General features: G+C 40.7%; 1 protein-coding gene and 1 pseudogene across 1 annotated transcript in view; both read left to right on the top strand.

The window, feature by feature from the left end:
- Window positions 1-18,880, top strand: part of znf385d (zinc finger protein 385D) — a 79,017-nt gene that overhangs the window by 35,923 nt on the left and 24,214 nt on the right. Inside the window, exons 3-4 of the mRNA XM_071469607.1 lie at window positions 1,873-1,980; window positions 14,384-14,552. Of these exons, the coding sequence (XP_071325708.1) occupies window positions 1,873-1,980; window positions 14,384-14,552 (277 nt within the window). The remainder of the gene's footprint in view (window positions 1-1,872; window positions 1,981-14,383; window positions 14,553-18,880) is intronic.
- LOC139613190 (tetraspanin-8 pseudogene) lies at window positions 5,625-11,069 on the top strand (annotated as a pseudogene).

The raw sequence follows: 18,880 nt of genomic DNA, 5'->3' as shown, positions 1-18,880 counted from the left end.
AATCCTCCCACACAGTGTCTGGACCTTTTCACCTTCCCCAGCCAAGTGCTGTCTATTGAGTCTTTTCTCAAGGAGGCAGATGTGTTTGTTCAATCCTTAAATTTGTGTCGCCTCACAGAGGGAGGACTGCACCAAACAGACAGGCAGCGTGCAGCAATTCAAGTCACTTTTATTCATATGGTGCCAGATCATAACATAATTCATCTCAGGGCACTTTTCATATGGAGCAGGTCAAGATCGTGATCTTTATATTATTCACAGGAAAAGGAAAGGAAGCAAGCAACGAAAAAACTCTTAGCAGGTGGGAACCTTGGACAGAACCAGGCTCATGGTGGGCGGCTGTCTGCCTCGACCAGCTAGGTGGAGAAAGGAGGGAGAGGTGGGAGGTTGTAGCAGTGGCTGTTGTGCAGGATGATGGGGGCAGTGGCACCTGAAGCTGAAAGTGCACCGTATGCACTCACTCACTTTGCAGTTTTTTGTGCTTGCATGTTTGCTTATAACAGAGAGGAAATACATGTGCACAACTCTGCATATTGGTCATCTGACAAACAAAAGTCCTGCTCAACAATGTTAAAGCTAAAATTAGTTCAGACAACAGGATGCAGAAACAATATCAGGCTGTGGCCACACAGACATAACTAGTTAGCAGACGAAATAAATTTATTTTTTGTTTCTTCTGGGGAATTGTTGATGATAATAAACACTTGCGTGCTTTTACAGCTGTTTCAGTAATATCCCAATGTTAAAAGACTGAGGCTGTTTGCCTCCAGTCAGCAAATGGAGAATTAATTCCTGATATGTGTTTTATTAAAGTCAGAGCCTCAATCACGTGTTGAAGTGAAAGATGGACATCTGGCTCCAGGCAACCTGTTTTCTCTTTACAACCCAGAGAGTGATTTAATACTTTATTGTCACACAAATTAGCTGTTAGGACTCTTGTCTCTATGTTCAACAAACAATCCCAACAAGAAATAAAAACCTATAACTCACAACCCCCATCCCACAAAACCTTATACATCTATAGATTTCATATCTACGGCAAAATAAAAATAAAATGTCTGGTGCTTTAAAAGGATTTGTAAGTTTTGCTATCGCTACATAGCCAATGTTAGCATTAACAGCTGTTTACTAACCAGTCCAGAAGAAACGTGAGTTCAGCATCAAACTTCATCCCTTTACTTGCTAAGAGCTGTCTCCTGTAGCAGAGAGCAACCCTCTTGTTTTGCTTCTATTTCTGCTATTTTCCACTACTGAAGTTAGCATGCTAACTAGCTAGCCCCAGCCCGTCTCATCACTTTCCGGTAGCGAGTCACTGTAGTGCTGCTCAGAGGGCGCATTATAACCTCTTGTATTGTAAATGCAACAATGGCTGAAGCTCTTGTCAAGCAACAATCACCACCACCCGCAGCCCCTTTAAAATGCAGTAAGATACAAAATCCAAAGCAACACAGTAGCAGTTAGTGCTTTGCATTTTTAAAACACTGATCCAGGGCTGTTGAGGAAACGAGATGTCTTGTTTGAAGGCCTTGAGTGTTTTCCCTGAGGGGAGAGTTATTAAAAGGGAGGTGGCAGGAGTCCTGTAGTATTTTTAGACCTGTTCGTGGGTCTTGTACATGCCAGAGATGGGGGACGAGTTTGCAGCTGATGATTTTTGAGGCGGAGCAAACAATTGTGTTCAGCGACTTCCTCCGCTGAGCTGTGGAGTTGCCATAAAACACTTTCTGTCGCAGCTCTGTAGAACTGTAGCATCTCCTTTCTGGACGCTTAAGCTGGCACAGGGGAAAAAACGGATGGATGAGTCAAGCTGAATTACAGGTCAGCTTTATCACTGTTTTAATTAGCCTCTCTCCGTGGCTCTCTCCATCCTTCCAGATGGACCCGGTGCAGAAGGCCGTCCTCCATCACACCCTCGGCCTCCCTCCCACCGCCAAGAGGAAGCACGTCTCCTGCAGCGTTTGCCAGCTGAGGTTCAACTCACAGGTGAGCGAGTTCTCACCTGCCGAGGAGTTAAAGTTCAAAAGTCACAAGTACTCCTGCCAAACACAGACACATGCAAATAAACAGGAAATACCGCAGACAACTTTATAGCCTTTTTGTTTTGAACTTCACCTGTTCTGGTGTCAGCCATGTCATGGTCTTTCACATTGTTACAGTTCTGTTATTCAAATATTCAAATGCTAACGTGTTGCTTTAGCCGTGCTAGCTGGCTCTATGGGCTGTTGGTCCAACACTTTGGTATCTCAAATTTCCCTTCAATGATCCCTTGACTTTTTCTCTACTCCTGTCATCAAGTCAACTTTTTAAATTTGTCCAGTACTTTTTTTTTACTAAATACTTGCAAAGCTAATGACAGTCCCATCATCATCAGATGTTGTTTGTATTTAGAAATAATTAGAAAATGCTAAACCATAGCTGTACTCCAAATCCATAATACATACTAATTCTATAGAGTATGTGCTATAATGACTACATATCATAGTCGTTATGGTATAATATTTTATACAAAAAAAAAACAAAAACTCCACAAGCAATCAGTAAGTCTTTCTTAAGATCAGTTACTTTTTTCCAAGATGTTTTTGGAGCACTTTTTTTTCACCATCCACAATTTATGCAGTTTTTTTTCTCCTCCACTCCCTCTGTGTATTTCACTGACTGAGGAAGTGCACATTAACAGCACACTGAATAAAAATAAAGCTGTATTTAGTCTGAACACTGTCTGCTTTGAGCATATGACTTTTTTTCCTCACTTTTCCAGTGTAAACACGCTACACTAAAAAGCCTGGAGTATATATGTAGCACAGATTTGGGACACAAGGATTGGGAATGTGGTAAACATGATTAACAACACAGAGATGCTCACTCTGTGAGGCTGTAGACTCTAGTCTAGTTTTTCACTGTGTGCTCCCCAACGTGAATATTAATATAAACAATCACTGCCCAACTGAATGTTCTCTGTTGTCAGTCAGCTGCAGGAATAAACTTAATATAAAATGCCAGGGTGTCTTCGTCGGTCCCCATGAGCACAAAATTACAAGCTGATTGAAAATAAAACTATTCATGAATGTGATGATGGTAATAATGAGCAGGTGCAGCTTCTGCACTACAAGGCAGAGCTGAAGGAACTTAAAAATATTTTTGAATGACAAAGCAGAAGTTTTGGGTAGAATGTGAACAACTTGTTTGAATTTGAATAAAAGGAAACAGCATTTGAATAAGCTTTTATTCTGACCTATAAATTAAAAACTCCCTCCGATCAAAATCAAGTTTTTAAACTTGTTAACATGTCCATACGATGTTTTTTTTATGTAATACAGGACATTTCATGTGCAAAATAAGCAGTCAATGTCATGACGGAGTATTTCCACCCTGGAACTGCATTGAAGTAATGACAGTGTCATAAAAACAGATAATGTGGAGACAGGGGGCAGGAAAAATAAACCCGAAACCTTGGTACAACCACTAACACTGTGTCAGCCACTGCCAGTTACAAGCTAACAAAAAACATAAACAAATAACTACAAAAAAAGAAAAACTAGCCCTAGCAGCGGTGGTGGGCAGAGCACAAGACTTGATGCAGATTTTTCAGAGGAAGAGTAGATGTGCTTCCAGACCCAGTTTTTGAAACTATGTTAAACAACACATTAATCATAGCAGAGTATTTACACAAAGCTTAAAACATTTCTGGAGAGGAACTTTAAAAATTCAGTTAGACGAATCTTAGTATTGAAATTGATTTGTAGGCAGAAGCAAACATGTTACCAAAGAATGAGTTAAAAAGATTCAAGTGGTGAATGAGCCTTGTTTTGCACTAGCTATGATGTTCATATTAACGTATATTATTGTAGTAAAACACACAAGTGATAAAGAAATAAGCTTTTAAGCAGAGTATGCAAATGAACATGCAACATACTGAGATGATGAAATTAAAATGCAAGAGAAATATGAATAAAATTAAATAAATGTAGATATAGATATCTATGAGAAGTGACACTAAACAGACTGTGGGGTATTTAATTGAATTTCTCCTGTAGCTGAGAGGGAAGAGAAAACAGGTGAGTCACAGGAGGATTTAGCCCCAGCAAAGAGCTGGAACACAACACATGTATTCACTCTTCTGTAGGTGCTGGTGTTCACTGTGGATCAGATAACAAAAGGTTGATAGAAATCACACATTGTCAGCTGCAATTTTGCTATTACTGTGTGTTTTTTCTTAGTCAGATGGACGAACAGATGTGAGAAAAAAAAAACAGTGTCACAATGCTGTAGGTGTTGGAAAACCAGTTAGTGTCTGGGTTTTATTAGCTTTGTAAAGTCAGATCCATCATGGTACAACATGGTCGAGAGGAGAGAGTCGCATCCAATAAACCATCTCTGAACAACAGCCTATACAAGACACTAAGTGATATAATACATTAAGTGAAGAAATGGCTCTTTTTAACCTCTTGAGCTGAATCTAATTCTAATTAAATCAGGTACTGAATTATCCTTCAGTGTGCTGTTGTTTATGGCTCCACTATATCTCAAGGAGATGGTTTTGTTTGAAATGTAATTGTTGCTGGTCTGCTGCTTGTTTTCTGTAATTTACTTCCACAACGGTGGCGTTTGTACCCGAGTGGACAGAAGGTCGAAAAGGAGAATTGAAGCTTGGTTTGCAAGCTGTTTTTTTAGTGTGTGCTTGTTTTCTCTGGTTATTTTTCTGTTATAACACATAATATTAGAACTGTTTTTGTTTTTTTTTCATTGTTTGGTTTCTCATATGTTTGCACCCCTTTTAAATTTTTTTTTTAATGTTAATCAGAAAGTTGACAACGTAACAGTTGTTTAGGTGTCAATGACAATTTATTGACGACAATGATCTCTGTTCCAGGTCGAAATTCTATGTTTCCATATTCACCTATACAGGTTTTCTGAATGTGCGTGGCCTCAGTTAACTCCATGACCTTTAACCTTGAGCTTCACCTTAATTAAATCGGGAAGATGTTGAAAGGTGTTCTGCCTTGATATTGAAAAGGCGACATTTCTTCTGATACCAGAACAAACATCAGAAGTCTTACTGGCTGTTTTTTTCTTGAATTAATTTTTCACTCTGCGGTGGTAATTTATCTCAATATCACAGGCTCCACGGAAGCTGCAGCAACAGACACCCATGTTGGTATTAAACAAGCATAAATTGACAACACTGGCTCTAGTCTGGAGGAAGAGTTCCCCAAACACAATGAAGGAAGCCTTACCTAATTTATCATATTATGGTCCCCATTATACAGTGTCTGCTTGCAGTCTAAATGAAAAGTGTAGAATAGGTACAGTCATGTTGGACGAATGTCTCAGCAGCCAAAACTGGAATTAGGTTTCTGTATTTCAACACTGAGAAAACTCCAGAGGTTCTGTTCAACCAGTCTCCCATCTGAGGCAGACTCGCCAGAATCTGTGGAGCACCTGGAGGGAGAGATTACCCTCTTCACACCCCATCACCGTCTATTTATCTGCCCAGAATGCAATTAAAAGCCAAGTAAGTGAGAGAGAGAGAGAGAGAGAGAGAGAGAGAGAGAGAGAGAGAGAGAGAGAGAGAGAGAGAGAGAGAGAGAGAGAGAGAGAGAGAACAAAACACACAGCAGGTGATAATGAGGTATTCTGGTTACCTGCCTCTGGGCCCAGAATGGGTCGAGGTTACACCCAGACGCGGTCGTCGACACGTGTTAAATGAGCGATTGTTTTCTTTGCAGGATGAAAACAGTCTCAAAATATCAATGGCAGACATCAGTGAGCTGTCTCTAGGAATCCACAAGGTATCATTACCTTAACAATGACAAAACAACAGAGGGGACTTCGCTAAGTACCCTGGCTGTTTTGTGTTGAGGAGTTCAAGAGCACGGTGTCTGAAAATGGCGACAATCGTAATTCAGGGTGTTTACTTGTGTAGCATTCTTTGCATTCGTCCTAACCCAAGCTTGATGATGATGGGATCTCTGTTCTTTACCTTTACCATCACACCAGAATGTCTTCGTGTTCAGAACAGATTACAGGTGGAAGACGGCGTTACGAACTCGCACACGCTTCCCCACAATACGACCTAATGAAATGTACTGCATTAATACTAGCTCGCCAATTCTAACTGATGGACCGGCAGATGGGTTTCGATTTCCCTCGCGCCTAATTTCCATCCCATTTTGAAAGTAATCAAAAAATTCTGAAAAGAAAATAACATCCGCTGCTGCATGTTGTTAAATCAGTAGCATCCCTAAATGGCAGTGTCACTGCTCTTTCATTAAAGGAGTAATCAGTCCATTTCTAACACCGAATGTGTCGGTGATTACTCAGGATGAGGTTATTATGTTTTACACGAGCGAATCTATCTCAGTATATGTTTATTGTCCATCAGCTGTTAATTCTAATGCTTCATTAGAAAGATAGAGCCCATGTTTACCTGTCAATCAACAGGTCTAATTATAAACAGCCTGAAATACCCTGAGGGTGTTTTTTTTTCTTATTTAATTAGGCCACAGCTTCAGCAGAAGAGTCTTAATTTTCCCCAGTGACAGTTTATCATAATGTGAAACTGCAGCTTGGACTGAGATGATGATGATGCAGAGCAGGAAACAGGACCTGCCAGTGGTGTTCTGCAATTCTGTGGGGGGGGGGGGGGGGGGGGGGCTGTTTGTAAACAGACTTAATGGCCTGAGATCGTAAAGAGAAAAGAACTTTTCTGTTTTGAGAGATTTTAAGATGTTTCTGTTTTACTAGATTTCATGTTTACGAGTGTAGATCATAAACTGGATTAAAGTCTGTAGCTGGCGTGAGTCACTGGGCAGTTTGCTCTGCCCCCTTAACAGGGTACGCTTTAATACTAGTTTACGTTTGATGCATTTACAGCGCTCTCTGTGTCTCCTTATCTTGACTCATGTTTTTGCAAATTAACCCTGTTTCATTTTGAGGCCTGTGGTTTTTTTACGAGCTGATAATCCAGAAGGGATTTCTTGGAGCAGACATGACGAAATGTACGTGTCACTTCTTATTTAAGGGTCATATCTAACACAGGGATTTTTTTGAAGAGGCCAGATCCGTTTTTAGAACTGGAGAATATGACCCACCTCGACTGGAGGAACCAGGGTTGCATTTTTAATTCTGCCATAGTTTGAGGCCTCGTAACAGTCCCGGCTCTGGAGGTAGCTACTTTCTGATGGTTCAGGAACTTCCAGTGCTCACAAGTCAAACACAAACCTCAGACTGCTTCAATTTACACCTTAATTCACCCAGTAATAAAGCACTGAGTACACACAAACTTAAGTTTGATTAAACTTAATGTGATGTGTTGACATTAAAAACAAAGGATAATAATCAATCAATAATAATCCTTGAAAACAAATAAATACAATAAATAAATCACAAAACAGATCAATGTAATTTAATTGCATATTTATTTTACAACCATTCAGTGACCTCAGCTGTTAATCATGTCTAAATACAATAGATTTTCATGTTTTACATGTGTGATTGGCAGCGCAATTTTATTAAATACGACTTAGAAGTAATTCTTCCTCACATAACATGTATTTGTCCTTAAATTGCCCATATAAAATATAGAACATGAGCTATTTTATGATTTGGTACAAAAACAATGTTTTATGGTCATTTCTGTGTTTTGTCACATTCCTCCTTTCAATACTTCTACACACTGGATTTAAATCAATTCAGAAGAAAAGAAAAAAAAAGGTTCAAAGGGGAAAAAAAGGGTTGATTTTGCAATTATTACAATTATGTTTAGAAAAGCAGCAGTGGAATCTGTGGGACTGTAAACAATGAGGAAGAGGAGCCCAAGTCAAAGTCAGACAAAGGGGTAATCTGTTATTGAACTCAGTGGGCTAATGTTTGCAGCTTTTTATTTGTTTACGTCTCCTAAGTTTAGTTCCTGTGGCTCCTCAGTTTCTGGAGCATTTGTTTGAAAAGAGGCATCATTTGTCACAGCCTCATCCGGACGTGGTGACATTGGATAGTTTGTAAAACTGGCAGAACAGCTTTTCTCTCCCATCTCAGGTCAGTTTTCATTGTGCTCTGCTTTCAACAAGCTCACCCCCCCCCCCCCCCCAAAAAAGTCCCAAAAGTTAAATGGGTTAAAAGTTCCCACCCACTCTGACAGCTGCCTCCTTATATTGAAGCACCCAGTGGTGCAGTGGTCAGTGGCTGTGGCTCGATAGAGGAGTTGAACAATGATGGTCAACAAGGTTATCAAATACCTGCTTTTTACCTTCAACTTTTTGTTTTTTGTGAGCGGAATCACTCTTCTTTCTATATCCATACACGTCCAGAAGAACAGAGCAGACTACCAGATCACTGATGAACTTCTCCCAGCCATAAACCTCCTGGTATTCATCGGCGCCGTGACTCTGATTTTCGGCTTCCTGGGCTGCTGTGGAGCGATTCGAGAGAACCGGTGCGTGCTCGCGCTGTTCTTCCTGGGCCTGCTCTCCATGTTCCTCATGATGCTGGCTGTGGGTGTGTTGGGAGCTATATCCAGAACGGAGGCCGCCCAGAAGGTGGTGAAGGAACGCCTGAAGCAGCTGCTCCCCCTGAGCGAACAGCCGCTGGATGTTCAGGACTCTCTTCGGGAGCTGGAAAAGAACAGCTTCTGCTGTGGACTCTTTGTGGGACATCTTGACTGGGGAAACTCCACGGTTGTGCCCAACTCTTGCACCTGCACCGACACCTCCAGGAACTGCACCTTTCTGGACGGACGTCATGTTTACGCGACACCGTGTATGACATACATCATGACGTGGCTGGACAGAGTCTCGTACTCGCTCATCGGGACTGCGTTTGGATTCGGCATCTTGATGATTCTGGGCATGGTTTTCTCGTCAGTCCTGTGCTGTCAGATTGCAAACAAAAAAGGCAGCATCATTTGAACTATTTCTCACAAGGCCTGTGGTTCACAGGACAGACCCTCATGTTAGTCTTGACTGCATTTTTTCAACCTCATTTTAAATTTTGAAATGTGTCCACTCTTTTGTAACCTGTGTTTATACAGCATGTTCTGCTGATTTTGCCTGAATTTTATATTACATATTTTTTTTACAACAAAACACTTCCTGTCGTATTTTGTGGCTATTTGATTGACCAGTTTTGGAAAATACTGGAAAACACTTAAAAACTATTTTTATTCACTTGTTTTACTCAGGTATTTATATCCCACAACAATTCCAAAGGGAAACACTGAGAAATAACATAAAAAAATATGATGGCTTATAACAGGAAAAACACTGTCAAAGGTTAAATTGGTGATTGCTAACAATTTTAGCTTGTGAGCCTCTTACAAACAGCTGTGTCATGTCTATTACAGTGGTTTACATTTTATTGTTTCCAGGAGTTTATTTAACCAAAGAGACATCTCCCCTCTAAACCTCTCATATGGTTTCGTTTACATTTTTACAAAAAAAATGATTAGGAAAAAATCCAATAATGAATATAAATTGGTGTAGCAAAGCTTTGTTTTATTTTCTGTCTTACCCCATTAATTGTCTCATGACTCCTTCTCCTCCACCACATTTATCTTGTGAGCCTTTGGAGAGGCTCACAACTCTTAGGCTTTCAGTTACTGGATTAAACTGTCTGACTTTATATTAAGTTAAAACTAGCGCCACTAAAACAGTAAACTGCTACTTACATAGTGATGCATCAGATTTAACTATTTAATTGTACTTTATCTTTCATAGTCCCATTTTCCTGCAAAACAAACACTTTTACACTTCAGGAGAAGTTTGAGCACAGACCTTTTACTTGTAATGGAGGATTTTGGATTTTGATGGTTGATTTCATGGCTGAAAAAAATTGCTGAAAGTTTCTACTTTGCATCAAACACTCATTCTTAGACGAGAAATTAATGATTTCTTGAAAGTTTTCTCAGTTCTGAGGCAACCCAGCGACAAAAAAAATCATTTTTGGTGTAACTTTATTGAGGGAAGATATAAATATTCTCAGAAATGACCAGGTGCTGGGAAATGTATTTTAATAATGTGTTTATTTCCATTTGGTTGAGACACCAGTCACGCCACATTTGACTCACACAATGAATCAGCCTGAGGCGTGGCTCCTTCCCGTGATACCTGATCTTGCTCCCCCACAGATGCAGCAGCACCGGGTGTTATGGTTAAAACAATGACCTCTCTGATGTGACTTCAGATTGTTTGCATGGGGTCGTAACTTAACCACAGGAATGTGTATGGGTGTGTTTTTACATATGTATAGGAGTGATGATGCTGTAACAACCAGGAGGATCTCCAGCTCTTTATAAGGTGAACAACCCCTTAGACTTCAATCTCTATTCTCTGTTCCCTTCAAAGACACCGTCCTGCATCCTGATGATACTACTGCCAACACAAGTTGGTATATTCTCTGTGAATCTGGGTCATAAAGATTTATGACTGCCTAAAAACGGTGCATAAACTCAGTACTCCAAATAAAAATGACTCCAACTCCACAAATAAAAAATGGATTAAATCCACAGAGAGAAAGAACTGAGTAAACTATTCCACAAATAAAAATGATTGAACCCTCCATTACATCAATGTTGGGTTTTGGAGATAATTTTATTTGGATATCAAATTAATAAACAGTTGCTGGAGCCTCGTGAGAGCAGGATTTAATCAATATGCATATAAAGAGCTTTAATACTTGTAAACTTTCAGCCTGAGAGTTCAGCCTCTGGCCCTTTCTGAGCGAGTCTGACCACCAAAAATGGGACTGTTTTTATGCAAGAAATTGGTCTGTTTTATTTAAATCACACTAGTTAACTAAATTATAAAGCCAGAACAACATGTTCCTGAACGTCAACCCCCTCATCTTGATACCTAAAATATTCATTTTTCAGACAATGGCCAGTTTGACGTTCTAATTCAATTTCCAAACATGTGATTTCTCAGATGGTTTCTTTTCTAATAAAGAATGTCCAGATTTCTGGACAAAGCTTTCATTCATTTTAACTGGACACTTCAAGTTTGTCTTGTTTTCTGCTGCCCCCCCAAACCCCCCCCCCCCCCCTCCTGCCCACTCGACCTCTCTACATGTAGTATTTAAAGCTGAACACAAGGTACAACATGAAAATATCATTACTACGCCTTCCCCCGTGACTCCATCCAGCAGCTGCAGCCCACTAACTTCACCTCCTGCACCTCAGAGCCCCCCTCCTCCCCAACCACAGAGAGGGACATTAACAGGCAGATCACCCACAAAGCGTCCGGACCACCTCCATCCACCCTGAGGCACTGTGCTGATCAGCTCGCTCCAGCATTCACAGACATCTTTAACGCCTCACTAGAGACATGCCTCCACCATCGTACCTGTGCCTTAATAACAAAGGACCGCAGTGCTGTCCCACCTCAAAGCCATCGGCGACCCACTCCTGGACCCCACCATGGCTCCACACTTCATCCTCCAGAACCTGGATTCCTCAGGAACCTATGCCAGGATTGTTTTTGTAGACTAGTCATCGCGGCTCAGCTGCAGGACGAGCTCTCCCAGCTACGTATGACTCCACCTGCAGGGGGATCACTGACTTCCTGTCTGACAGGAAGCAGCACATGACACTGGGGAAACATGTCACCGACTACCGGACCATCAGCACCGGATCCCCTCAATGCTGCATCCTGCTTCTTCTCCCTGCACACCAACACCTCCTGTCATCAGTCCTGTCGATAATACCACCCTCACTGGACTCATCTCTGGTGAGGATGAGTTCGTCTCCAGGTGGGTGGGTGCCTCCATAAACCACTGTGGACTAATTCCACATCACACAGGACCTAAAGCGGGTGCTAAACATCAGCTCCTACACCCCCTACATCACCATCTGCTACACTGCTGCCAACAAGAGGAGCAGACTGCAGTGCATCATTTTCTCTGCAGAGAAGGTGAATGGCTGCAATCTACCTCCAGAGGAGAGGAGGAGAGATTGTGGCCAAGTCCTTCCAACTTGGATACAAACTATTTGACACAAACTCTTAAGTTCTGTCTTAAAGCTGCATTATTTGACTTTGTTTTGTCGAGTTTGTTAACCGTTAGCAAGCTAATTAATTTGGAAAGTTTTATTTTCCATCTTCAGGAACTTTTTTGTCACAAAGAATGATGCAATATAACACAACAAAATGCCAGGGAGAAGGGAAGAAAACAGGAAATTAGAGAGAGTAAAGAGAATCTCCAGGAACTAGCTCAGCTGGCTAGCTAATTAGCAGCTAGCTCGCCAGCTGCAGGAGTTCAGAAATGCGCCCTTCACCACTAAGATTCTGGATCAAATATTTTGCAAGGACAAAGTTAAAGGTCTGAAGTTGAGGGTTGAGGGGAACCTCAACCTCAATAAGTTTCTTATTATTTTCTGTGAGTTCGTCATCGCGAGTGACTCCTTTCACAATAGGTTACACATAATTATTTGAACCAATGTTAACATAGAATAGTGCAGCTTCAAGAAGGCAGAAGAAGATACACATTCAATATCCTTCTTTGTGTATTAGCCTTGTTCTGCTGTTGACTCTCCACTAACATGATTGCACTCATTAAATGTTACAGAAACGTCAAGACTTCTACGGAAAAAGTGACATTGGCGCTTATCCAGAGATGAAATCAATATGTGAAATAGAAAAAACATTTATAAAGTGAAGTTTACTGTATGTTAACTTCTACAGACATGTCCAAATGTGAAATACTTAAACTGTTCTTTGTAAAAACTAACATTTGTTATATCTGGAGAGAGAAGTAAATCAGACAACACTATTTTTTTTCAACTTAACAGCAGAGCTGCATTTCCAGCATTTATCTGACACTTGTTGCGGTTTTACTTACAGCCCCCAAAGGGGTCGTCTTGATCATGAGTGTACGCCCGTCAATGGATACACAGGGATTCAAACTGCGACCTTTCAGTTTTCAGACAGCCTCTCTAAATCCTAGAACAACCCTGCGAGTCTGGTTTATTTGATGTTTTTCCCCTCTCACTGAGCACCTGCAAGGAAAACAAATGATTTCCTTCCCAGTTTTAATCATACCCGTGTCAGACTTGGAGTTCAGGCAATTCCTCCACTTCATTGCTCTAATGAAAGATGAATTATTGCTGTAGTCCCATTAAACACCCATCCATATCACCTTGGTCTCATGACAAAAAAATAAGTTATGTCTTCGGTACCTGGAGAGTGATGAATGTGGGTCAAAATGGATCGTTTTCGTGCCAGGAAAAGATGTGTACTCTATTTAGAAATGTGACGCCTCATCCAAATAATGGTTTCTGGGATGAAGGGAAAATACTAAGGCAATTTGAAGATTTCACAACCTTTGCCAACAAAATTATTAAACTATGAATTTCTGGCTACGTTAATTCCATTTTGTAATGAAACCTCTTGTCTGATTCTATTAACTTGTCAAATCCTCTTGTACGCCCTCTGAAGTCATTATCCAAAGTTCACAATCAAATAAATTAGACCAATTTAAGTGATAAGCATCCAAAACACAATGCTATGAGAGCTTTGTTATAAGACCAAGAGCTTATTTTCTCACACTCAAAACAATCTGACCATTGCTCAAACAATGGACACTTTGCTTATACTGTAATGTAGAGATACTACCTTGAATGGTCCTCAGTGAATATCCCCACCGTGGCCCATAAATAAAGATGTCTTCTGGGGTTGTGTAGTTTGGTGACGTTTTTTTTTTTTTTTTTTTTTTTTTTAATTCCATGAGGCAATTGCATCCCTCCTGTTACCCTCATTCTTGCCACAGGCAAAGTGTGCAGGGAGGTGTGCAGAGGAAAACAAGGACAGCTGAAAGTCTTTGCATATGTCCCACTTCTTGTGTGCCTGGATGAATCTATTGTGAAGGTGAATCTTGGTGGCACTACGTGTTCAGACTTTTAAGCAGAAGCCCACTACATAAATTAAACATCATGGGTCACACAAATTTCCCAATCCAGGTATTCTAATTAAAGCAAACAGCCTCATATCCAGACTGAATGGACATTACTACTGAAATCTCAACAGCTGCTCAGGTGCTGGAACCAAGACGGGCTGATCTGGCAAAACTCTGCGCTATAAAGCCCTTCTATGTTGTTTCTATGTAAAATGCTGCATTTACCAATATGTAGCCTTTTGGGGGAAAAAGGATCACCTCAATTACATCACTTGGGTATATAAATCAATTTTTAAGAGGAGGCATTTTCACTGTTTCTGGCAGAAACATTATCAAATATTATTTTTTGATGGAGACGAAAGACGAATCAACAGGCCCCCAATAATTACGTTTAGTCTGCTTCATTGACTCTGTCTGTGTTCCTTTAGTTTTCATATTTCATTTCATCCTGGCCCTGTGCTCAGCTTTTCCAGCGTTAAATCGAGCCTGTTATTTGTTCTCCTCACAGAGCCAGGCCTTGGCCCACTACAAGGGGACCAAACATGCCAAGAAGCTAAAAGCCCTGGATGCTCCCAAGAGTAAGCTCAAAGGCTCAGTGGTCACCAAGGAAACCACCAACCAGGAGATCGCCAAGAGTATCAACACCTCGCAGGTCCCCAACAGCACCGACAGGAAAGGTTTGTTTTCCAGCTTGCTCCACATTCCTCAACACACACTCTTTGCTTTTTTTCTCCATGTAGCTGCTGCTTTCCTGTTGAGAATGAATGCTGGACCTGAAAATCCACCCATTTGGCATGTTAAATTTGCTGCACACAGCACGCAATCTCTTTAGGAGTTGGATGGATTTTCTGTTGATTATATCAACCCTGAGCTGGCTGGTCTGCCGGTGGCCGGCTGCCGACTCAGTGCTCATATAGGGCTTTCGCACATGCACTGCAACCCTGAACTTATCTAGACATTACCCGGAGGAGCTGTATGTGAGAACACAAATGTCTGAGTCAGTTGGACTGGACATTAAACTGACTTTAAACAGCTCCCTAGTACAAAGCCTGTGTAATGTGTGATGGAGCCGATGTGCGACAAGAGGAGGCTATTGTTGGAGAATTCGCAGTGAGCGAGAAAGTGTGTTGATGTTTCTGCCGTGCGTCCTGCACACTCTACTGAGGTGCCATCCTTCACCTAAACCAAACAGAGGATTTCCAGTAGGTGAGAATGCATCTGACACACTCAATCTCCTATTGTGTGCAACTGTACATGTGTGAAAGAACAAGACAAATGTTAGACAATGACCAGACCTGATTCAATGGACATTGTCTGGAGTTTATACAAGAAAACAACTTAATGTCTAATTTTTAGAGTAGATCTTTGCAGGAGACACAGGACAATCAGACATATGATGGATGAGTTCAGGCATCAGTATGCATCAAACACAGTGCTCATCCAGCACCTAGGGTCGCATTCAGACTGACAACAGAAAAAAGTTGCTGCCTCATTCAGTCGAATCTGACCACTCCACTGATACAGAGGACTCTGGCAATAGAACAAAGAGTTGACTTGCAAAAAAAGTTTCACTTTGTTCAACTTTTTTTCTGCAACCCAATACAACATCAATCAAATTCTCAATAAACACTGGTAGGTCTATGTCTGAAACTCCGTCGGGGGTGAAAGAGCCTTCTCCATCATTAGCCCCACCCTCAGGAATTCTCTCCACATGGACATTAAATGCTCAGCCAGCCTCCCCAGCTTAAAAAAATATTTTTTTAAAATCAAAACTCACTTTTTTAAAACTACTTTAATTAACACTCAGCTCAGTCACTGATGCTTTTATATAAGAGTATGACAAATTAAATTTTTATCTATTTAAGGTGTCTTTGGGTGTCTTTAAAAGCACTGTATAAGTAAAATGTATTATCATTAAATATGTACAAACACACAGTCCTGGTACATTATTTTGTAATGCAGCTTAGTATCCTGTCACACAGTATTATTATTGTAGCTACAGTATGTGTTTTTGCATCTAATAAGCCTTCAAATGCAATAAGCTGTTCCTCATTGTCTAACTGGAACTTGAGGCGACAAGCAATTTAAATGCTGTCTGGTCTGAATGCCACAAACACATCTGAAACCCTTTTCCCCCAATGGCAGAATAAACGGAGGGTTTATGTCCAACAAGTCTTTTAATTTCCGAAACAATCATCCGATCATCGTGCCCACTTTGCGCATCAATTGGCCAGGTGTGCGGAGGCAGAGGAGAGCTCGAAGTAGAAGTTTAAGTCTTGAGTGCAACCTGATGAATGCCTTTGAGCAGAGACCATCTGAAAGTGTGCGCCATTATGCCCATTTGTGTGATTCATTGCAGTGAGATTACAAAGACGCGCAAAGAAGGACACAGAGTTCTTGGAGAGAGATCAGAGAGGCGGCGTGATAGAGCCAGGTGGAGGCTGTGATGCCTTCGAGTGTGGCCACGCAGCACAGCTATAAAACCTTCTGACTGTCGACGTGGTTGCCATGCAGGGTGGTTCGTTTGAAGCCAAAACCCTTGCAACTTATATAACCATGTGCTCCGAGCCTCAATCCTCCTATATTGAATTTGCCTTAGCATTATCCCATTTTAATTACATTTTTGCTGGTGCACATTGTTGAATGCTGACTCTGTGTAACTTAATATTCATCACGTTGTAGCCAGGTGGCTGTTAAAATCCGGTTATCGCTGCCAGGTGTCTGCCAAAAGAGATCCTCATTCTCTGTGGAACCGCCTGCTTAAAAACATATTGAAAAGAGTAAACAAAAACTAACTGCAACTTCCAGGACCTGACAGGAACCAGATGCAGCTTATTTTTAATGGTTATATCTGCAGTGTTTCATACTAGTTCTGTGGAGGATGACGTCTTTGGCAGAAGGAGCCCTGCCCTCTCCGTCTCCTCCACTGTAATATTCTTGAAGCTGCCTGTTATTATGTCATGAAATTGGCCCCATGAAAGTCTTCCCCTTTAACTGTAACAATACGAGTTTTTTTTTTTTTTTTTTTTTTTTTTTTTAAGGAATTGGAAACACATTGAGCCATCGCACTCTGGGATTAATTTTACCTCTACCCTTGTCTTCTTCCAATGTTCCACGAGGATTTAAACTAGGAGCACATTTCTGGAGCTCATTGTGAACCATGACCTATTTTTGCCGATGTCTGACCTGTTCACACTTGAAGTTTGAAGGTTGCATCAGGTGAAAATGCAGCTGCTGTCAACCAGGTGTTCATCTTGTCTTATAGGGGATGTTCAGGTTTGGTGATTTTGGCTCATAAGTATTTTGATAATATTAACTAAGTTCTTTGTTTCGTCTTGGTTGAAAAGGCGAGAAAACTGTGTTTAGGTTTAAACGTTTCACCAAACACAGCTCTTATGTTAGACTTTATATTATATCTAGAGCTTTGCACTCGGCAGCAGTCTGTCTGGCATCCCACAGAGTTACTAAGCTGCTATACAAATGTCAAGCCGTTAAGTGGAGCAAGTTTTGCTGAAGCTTCCCCTGGGCTAGACTATGCTGCAGTTCGTCGACATTTACCGTAAGAGAGCGCTCAGCTTTCAGGTGATGTAATGAAACCTCTGGCTGCCACCATGGAGGTCTCCAGGTCACAAGAAACAGAGGCTGTGAAATCAGAGATGCTTTTCTAAAAGTACAACTCCAGTACATTTATAACCTGCCATCTTCAAAAGGATCAACTTTTGTACAGTTTCTTAAAGGTATAGGACTCAGCTGAAATTAAAATACTGTTGGCTAATGTCCATAGTTGGAGAAACATGTCGTGTATTTCACCAAGATAACACAGTTATGTGCCTCTGCTGTTTAAACATTATATTACCTGTTTACTCTTCTTCACGCATCTTTTTACCACACAAATGACGTGAACTGTGGGGCATTCATGTGCTGTGGGAACCTTGAGCATCCAAGCATCAGTAATTAACCAGCCAAACTTCCTATATTTTACACTTTTATGATGTTTTATTTTAAGTGTTGTTGTCCTAAGTATAATAAGAAGTTATATTTGTGGATTTTAGCACAAAAAGCTATCTCAGTCTCGTTTTACATCTCAGGGTTCTCCCCAAAGCACTCGCAGTAACGGGTCAGTCAGCCAATCAGAGGGGAGGCTCTCAACTTCTTCTCTGACTGGCTGACTGTCCTGAGTTATTGCATAAAATATTGCAGATTTCAGGTAAATAAATCAAATCGTGCAAGGTTGTATGCTAGGGAGCTGGGGCAGGGCTGAGGGTGGTGACTGATTTGTTGTGACATCAAAGTTACAGACGTCCTGACAGTTCATTTTAAGACATGTGCATTTCACTGTGGACTGCACACTTTGATAATTTCACAGTACTAATATAGAACCAAGACCTGCTTTGTAATCAAAAAAGAACAAGACATCTCACTCTCTACAATATGGGACCTTTAAATTACTTATGAGGTTGTTAGAAAAATCTAACAAATTACCGCACAGACTACATGTTCTATGAACATAAGTTTGTCAGTTTTTAGATAATGATAATTAATATAGACACTATAAGCTGGCGGTTACAAGGTGACTACACTTTCCTGTGGTACCTAACTAACACAAAGCCAGATATGGAGGCCCGAAAATATATATAAAACATCCTAGAATAAATATTCACCCAAATAGATAATATAACCACGATACTGTGATTTAATGAAAGTTTAAAATTCTGCTCATCATCATGAAATATAATTGCATCCTGCTTATTTTCACAATAACAGAATTTATTGTAGGACCTTTTTATTTCATTCCATCTGTTTTTATTTTCCAAATGTCCTTTTTTTCCCTAAAGTCTGCTTTTATTTTACTACATAATTTTCCCCAAATGCCATTTACCACTTGTCATCACAAAGTATCTATCTGCCAATCAAGACAAACAAGACAGAGCCAGTTATGTGTCAGGCTGTTGGCTCTGCCCTGTTGACAAAATGTCATAATGAAATGTGTCCTTATGAAACAAAA

Source organism: Trachinotus anak, unplaced genomic scaffold (assembly GCF_046630095.1).
Source record: "Trachinotus anak isolate AG129_WGS33_773 ecotype Australia unplaced genomic scaffold, CSIRO_AGI_Tana_v1 ptg000032l, whole genome shotgun sequence".
Classification (NCBI taxonomy): Eukaryota; Metazoa; Chordata; class Actinopteri; order Carangiformes; family Carangidae; genus Trachinotus; species Trachinotus anak.
Note: the sequence above shows the minus strand (reverse complement) of the source record. Positions and strands in the feature narration are given on the sequence as shown.